This window comes from Cucurbita pepo, chromosome 2 (genome assembly GCF_057944985.1).
Source record: "Cucurbita pepo subsp. pepo isolate OVF chromosome 2, ASM5794498v1, whole genome shotgun sequence".
NCBI lineage: Eukaryota > Viridiplantae > Streptophyta > Magnoliopsida > Cucurbitales > Cucurbitaceae > Cucurbita > Cucurbita pepo.
The window spans coordinates 7,290,067-7,297,169 of record NC_141799.1 but is presented as its reverse complement, the minus strand read 5'-3'; the positions used below and the strand labels follow the sequence as shown (position 1 = coordinate 7,297,169).

The 7,103-nt window shown below is 34.1% G+C and overlaps 1 protein-coding gene across 2 annotated transcripts; it reads right to left on the bottom strand.

Moving 5' to 3' along the window:
- Positions 1-579: 579 nt before the first annotated feature.
- On the bottom strand, positions 580-4,468 carry LOC111787552 (putative choline kinase 1). 2 transcript variants are annotated; one of them, XM_023667553.2, is made up of 8 exons: positions 4,306-4,468; positions 3,164-3,546; positions 2,059-2,180; positions 1,762-1,957; positions 1,466-1,583; positions 1,318-1,365; positions 960-1,060; positions 580-889 (listed from the first exon to the last, which is right to left on the bottom strand). In XM_023667553.2, exons 2-8 carry the CDS (start codon positions 3,515-3,517, stop codon positions 731-733), a joined length of 1,098 nt encoding a protein of 365 aa, XP_023523321.2. In that variant the 5' UTR covers positions 3,518-3,546; positions 4,306-4,468; the 3' UTR covers positions 580-730. The 2 variants fall into 2 exon arrangements, with proteins under 2 accessions (XP_023523321.2, XP_086977078.1); XM_087120952.1 differs by lacking the exon at positions 4,306-4,468 and having other exon boundaries at positions 3,164-4,288.
- Positions 4,469-7,103: the final 2,635 nt, after the last annotated feature.

The following is a 7,103-nucleotide window of genomic DNA, read 5'->3' as shown; positions in this document are numbered from 1 at the left end:
ATTGATGAAAAGGATAACCAATCTCCTCAATTCAAGGTTTCTTATGAAAAGTTTTCAACCAAAATTAGATGTGGACCGCTGATTTAAGCAAATTTGGATTCTTCCTCTTCTTTCTCCTCAAATCCTACCTTTTTCTTTTTGTTCTTTCTTTTTCCTTCTTTCAAACTAAATTACCGTTTTGCTCCTAAGGATTTTTAGTTTAATTTGAAATTCAACCTATAAAATCTTCGAGAAAATCTAACAAGTTCCAATTTGAAAATGGAAAAGTTAAAGAAAGCTTATGCACCTGTTGGGCTCGAGTGTTATACACTCAATTTCACACATGTTTGTATGATTCTCTTATATTTGTTTGTTTATACTAAGTACGTTGTATAATAAAACTAAACAAGAATCACCATTGAAATATCACATTAGCTCTTTATTAACTACTTTTCAAAAATGATAAGCAAATAATTCTCCTTTTGCACCCACGAAAAGAAACTATAGAAAAGTAAAGCTTAAAGAAGAAAAGAGATGGACAATTCATAAAACAATACAAAAAAGTCACAATTTTCCTAAATAATGAAAAAGAAAAAGACATATAAGTAATGTTCTAACATACACTAATTAACATTGAACTACACAACAAACATCAACATAAAAATGTTGACTTATTGTTCTTAAGAACATACATAAAATATTGGGTATAAAAGGAAATACAAAAAATATATATATATATATAGTAATACATTTAGGAGGCATTCATCATTAGACAAAAGTGATCAACAATAGGATCAACAATGGGATCAACGATAGAAGAAGGTAAGAGGTGAGGCTTTCTAAGCCAGTATTGATCAAACCTCTGCCTCGCATACTCAAAGTAGTCAAAGTCAATCTTGTTTATATGACCCTACATCAAATTTGAAACATAAGTAAATCCTATATATGCTTTAAATTTATAGGAAAATAATAATACTCACTGAAATAATTCCCCACAGACCCCAGAAGAGATGATTTGGTAAAGTGTATATCTCAGCTTCCTCCACCAGCTGCTCCACCTCTTCTTCACTCGGGTTTCTACCTGTTTTATCCACCACATAATGAAGTTGGTGTTAGGAATCACGGATCTCCACAATGGTACAATATTGTCCACTTTTAGCATAAGCTCTCGTGGCTTTATTTTAGATTTTCTCAAAAAGCCTCATTACCAATGGACATAATATTCCTCACTTTACCCATGATTTTCTACTAAATTAACTAAGAGAGCTCACTCCCAACCATTAGTGATTTTCTATTATTGTAGGGATAACTAAGAATGAAAAAGTATGGGAATTTGACCTGCTGAGCTCAGATATGCACGAACAAATTTTGTACGTTCCTCCAGATCTGGAAATACAGAAAAAGTGAATTAGCTTCATTTACAAAGTTACCAAAAAAAAATAAAATAATAAAATAAAAAATAAAAAAACTAAAAAAAGGGCGTGACCTGGATATGAAGTGTAGTCCAAAATATGGGGAGTCTCAGAGTGGTAATCAGCTGTCATTTCACAGAAATGATTTGCTATGTCATAAGCTATTGGATTGTAACTTGCATACTCATAATCCTGCACAAACAAAAAAAAAAAAAAAAAAATCCTTTTTTCTTTTTTAATTTAAGATCAATTTAATCCTCATTATTATTTTTATTAGGCTCTGTACTTGTCAGTAAATTTAAAACAAATTTAGGTGTAGCATGAAAATGAACCATTTTAATAAATAATAATAAAAAGAAGAAGAACTTACAATTAAGGTTATTGATGATGTGTGTTCATCCATCATGATGTTGCCATATTGCAAGTCATTGTGACAAAAGCCAATGAGTTGAGAATGTTTTGAGAGTTCCCTTTGAACCAATTTTATTTCCTCCTCCAATGTGTCCAACCAAAACTCTTCCACCTCACTTGCTGAACACAATCTCTTCGCTTCACTTACCCAATTTCTGATCATTTTTTCCAACAAAAAAAAAAAAATAAATAAATAAATAATGAACGAGGATTAAAACAAAATTTAAGACCTAAAAGCACATATTCAAAATGTTACCTCAATCTGTCCCAAAGAACGATAGTTTTTGGACCAGGCATGTCAAGGTTGTGAAACTCCCTTAATTTACTTGCTATAAGTACAGATGTTTTTGGGTCTCGAAGATCTGTAGCTGATAGCGTCTGCAAATAAAAATTAGAAAATTAAACTAATTATTACATCATAAAGTTCATTTATTCAATAAAAGAAGCGTCAAAATTGAATTCTGAAAATTTTCCGTAGGACTATTTGTGTTATAAATAAATTATCCCTACATTGATAAAAGCAATTGCGGGTCCACAAAGGGATGTATGGGAGTCACTGATCCAAAGATTGTAGTGAGTGCAATGAATTTTGTTGGTTACGGTGCAAATGATTTTCGAAAGAGATTCTATGTCTTTTTATTTTTTTTTAATGAAAAACAAAAATAAAGACAAAATACAATACTTAAAGGCTAAAAAGAAAAAAATATAAAATATTTGAAGGTTCTAAAAGTAAATTAAATTTTTTTAATATTAATAAAAAGTTCATATATTTTTTAATTTTATTATTTTGTATCTCATGATATAAATTAATTTTAAATTTAATATTCTGCTGTGCGTGTAATAAAGACTTGTCCTGATATAGGACTATTATTTTGAAGACCATTTCCAAAAAGAAGAAAAAAAAAAAAAGTAGTTTGAAGTGTTTGATCACAAGATTTTTGTAGTGGACTTTACAGGGTTATAATAGTCAACATTTATTTTGGATAAGCTCGAGTATTTTAGTCCACGCTAAGCTTTGACTGGGTATGCAACTTTGAATACGGTGTACAATAAATTTCATATACACTACGGACCGACCATGTAAATTTTAAATAAGAAAAGTTGATGACTCATCAAAAAGCTTTAAAATATATATACAAAAAAGACATAATCATAAAAAAAGGTTGAAATTAGGGATGGTGTAAGGTGAATTTTAACATTCATATGGGGAAAGGGTATACTTGGAATTATGGGTGGTTTGTTCTGTTTTGGTTGGTTAGTTTTTCCCCCAAAATTAAATAATAATTAAAAAATAAAATAAAATAAAATAAATAAAGAAGAAAAATATCGCAATCAATTAAAGTTGGACAGAAGGGACGTACCCTGGCGTGGATGAACTCCTCCACTCTTCCATCAGAGAACTGGCCAAGAAGACGAGGGCCATGGCCGTGCTTGGACAAGCACTCGAATGTTCTGATCTCGTCTTCTCTGTTGAAGAAAACCTCCACTCCTTCTCCGTACATTCTCACCAGAACCTTCCGAGCTTGCGCGCCACTTTTTGAGCTCCATTTTATCTCGTACACCTCGTTCGTCATCGCTCCTGTTAATCGACTCACTTGCAGTGCTTCTTCCATGTCCTCGATTTTGTCTCCCCAATCCGACGCCACGGATCTCAGTAGTTTTTTTAATTCCTCTGGAAAATGGCCTTTCGTGAATCCGTTTGACTTTATTGCCATTTTGTGTGCCGGTTTCGGAAGTTCTGAAACTGAAATTGTCTGTGGTGATTAATCGACTCTAGTTTTGGCTTCAATGTTTGTTTGAGATTTACAAAACTGTTTACTCGGATGTGCGGAAACTGAAATTCCGATGGAGATTTTGATTTTGATTTTGATTTTGATTTTGGATCCGAATTTTATTTAGAAAAGAAATTGAGGAGAATCGGAATTTCTTTGTAATCAAAGGAGTCGGTAGAAAAAGTAGTTTTCCAACTGAATTTTCAGAGAGAAAATGGAAAATGAATTGACGAAGACGTGAATTTCGCGAGGAGATTTCGAAGGATGTTCTGGAAATCTCAACAGAAACTAATTTGGCAAAAGAGAAAACACAGGAGAATCAGAATTAATTCACAAATCAACAAACAAACAAACAAGAAATCCAAACGCTTCCGTCCTCTGTTTGTAGTCGATCAGATTAGTTACAAGTAATCGAACTTCCTGCAGAAATCTCCAACTCAAGTTTCAACCGAAAATTCAAAAGAAAGAACACAAATCACACAGAATTCCTCCGCAAAGTCGAAAAACAGAAGAAGAAAGAGGCGAAAATCACTCACTGAAATGGCTAGAAGAAATCAATCATGTTGAGCAGAGAATAAGAAGAAAAGGCAATTTCATTCGCGCAAACAAAATTGACTAAGAAATTTGAAGGAAAACAAAAAAAAAAAAAAGAAGAAGGAAGCAACAGATTAAGAATTCAGAAAGCAACAGATTAAGAATTCAGAAAGCAAAAGGGATTGAAAATCACTGACTCGAACACCGGAAGAAATGAATGAACGTTGAAGGGAGAATCTGAAGACGTGAAAACGTATGTATGAGGAACTGAGATTTGAACAGATTTTAGAAACTTTGTGGGCATTTAAATGCAAAGTTGAAGCCGGTAAAGAAAGGGACGGGAATTTCAAATATTTAATACATACATATAAAATATATACACACATTTTGTCCAAAAAAAAAGTCAACATGTGTGAAAATTTGAATAAAAATGGTGTATGAATGGGTGTTGGTAGGGAATCCACATTGAAGGGAACACATTTTTCGTATGCTTCTGGTGATTTCATTGGTAGGGATGGGCAGATGTGTGCTTTCTTTTTTAATTATTTTTTAAAAAAATTCTTACTTTATCAAAAGAATCAATTTATTAATATTGCATTATTGGTTCTTCCGTAGCCATTCATGGGGGGAACTTTCGGCTATTTTTTGTCCATCCATATATCAACCAAATCTTTATTATCTTTTCTATTTCTTTTTCTTTTTTTTTTTTTTTTTTTTTTTAATTTATTTCTTTCCATAAAACTTTAATATTTCTAATATAACTTCATTTTCAAACTTACCAATTAATTCTTCATACGCCACTTCAGATTTTTATTAACATATTATTATACAATCCGGTTTCTCATTTCCAATTTTTTAAGGAATGTTCTTAAAATTATGGAAACAATCATGACTAGTTTTGGGAGGTGGAAAGATTCCAAACCTGTCACGTCACTAAGAAGTTGTCAATCGTACAAGAGTGTCGAAAATAATAGTAGCACGTGACTTGAGTACTTTCAAATATTCAGTAAATAAGTGACCCCATTATTGGAGTTAGGAAATGCATACACAAGCAATTATGGATGGACCTATCATTTCATCACCTTGAATTCTACTTTTGAGTCTGGGCTAAAATTGGATGTGTAGTACTTCTCTACACACCACGTACATGCACATAGACCCACTAGGCGAACGTATATGTAACCCTAAGGTATACCCTTCAGTTAATGCACACTCACATTGCTGGATTCACGGAGGGAAAAGAGCCTGCATAGTATTGTGGTGTACAAAATACTGTATTATAAAATCATGACGAACATAAATGTTCTAAGGTACGCATCCGTACTAATCAACTAATCATAACAGGGAAGTATCCAATGCATGAGGTCACTGTAACTTCAAATCATGCAGATCGTACATTTTTTCTTTCATAAATATTTTCTTGAATACATTTTTGACATATCAGTATTTCACCGTCTCGAAAAAAAAACATGCTAACCGGTGTGCATGGCATATCATAGCACAACATATGTCATAATACATCAATACGTATCCTTGACATAACATAACATAAATCATAACATTACATAACATAATTTACGTCATAACAGTCATTGTAACGACCCTAAATTTCCACATTTCTAGAGTCGCCACTAACGTCTCATGCTCATCTCTAATGCAGAATAAAAAATCTAAGAATGCTCATCTTTATTAGCGGAAAAATTTAAAACTTCGGAAAACATGTAAACATTGGAAAACACTGCCGGACTTACGTGTTTCAAACATCGTGCTGGAGTTCAAAAGATAAAATAAAATGATTACAAATTAATTAATATAAATGAATGAAATGCAAACGCCCTATCCTAACCAAGACTAGGAATTTTAAATATGCAACTATCCTATGTACGCGCCACAGTCTCTGATCACGATGCCACCGTCAACCGTACATGGGAGCCTTGCCTTTACCTGAAAAACAATATGGCACACGGCCTGAGTATTTCGAAGTAATACTCCGTAAGTGATCCCACTATAGGGGCCATGCTAATGCAAACACATGCAATCATGAATAGGGACCTATCTCTAATCATCTAAGGGGTGGTCTCCAGTCTCGGACAAATTGGATGTGTAGTACTTCCCTACACACAACCCACACGTGCGAGTGTGAGTCCCCAGGGCGCTCGCACACCCCCTGGACCCTCTGGTCAAGCTAATCTGTAGCGACGTCCGAAGGTCAGCGGAACCCCATAGTGTCATGCGCCTCATGAACACCCTCATCTGTGTGCTTTCACACCTGTGCGCATTCACGCTCATCATAAGGTGCGCGTCCGCACTCATCATCTCTAGAGGAAGTAGCCCTATGCTTATGAACATACAAAATGCATGAGGTCCCTCTAAATCGATCGTAATGTCTCTTCTGACACAACCCTCTAGTCTCATCTCTTTGTTACTCTAGGTAACGCATACTCGTGGATATTTATATTAATATCATTTTCATGCTCTTAAGGTTGTGTCCTATGTCGATCTAACGACATGATGCAATATGGCACTCATCATCATCTAGCATGCTCAATATAGAAAACATCATCATATTAAGGTAAAAATTATGCAATCATCATGCTCATCATAATGCCACAACGTGCGTCAAACATATCAAGCGTCACTCAACAAAATATGTATATACAGCACATATCATCAAGCATCATAATCCACACATCATCATAACTCATACAATTTCTTTAGCCTATCCTATAGTAAGGCCACTTACTTGATTGGCCTTGGCCGAAGTACTCCCTATATAGCTAAACGTAAGCTCCCGTTCCGTGAGAGCTGCTTCCTACGTCGCCGGGGTTTGTTTCCTATCACACCATTCACCACTTTCCGTTAGTATTTCACAATTAATGTAACGACCAAAAAAAAAAAAAAATTAAATAATTAAAATAATAATTTTCCCTAAACTACTCCCCACTAACTCCCTCCCACTCACAACTATCTCTCCTCAATCAACTCATCCGTAAAA

Coding starts and splice junctions, on each gene's coding strand:
- LOC111787552 (XM_023667553.2), bottom strand. CDS start 3,517: ATGGCAATAAAGTCAAACGGATTCACGAAAGGCCATTTTCCAGAGGAA. Junction 1,958..2,058: donor GTTCTTTGGGACAGATTGAG/GTAACATTTTGA, acceptor AAAAATGATCAG/AAATTGGGTAAGTGAAGCGA. Junction 1,584..1,761: donor CATCATCAATAACCTTAATT/GTAAGTTCTTCT, acceptor TTGTTTGTGCAG/GATTATGAGTATGCAAGTTA.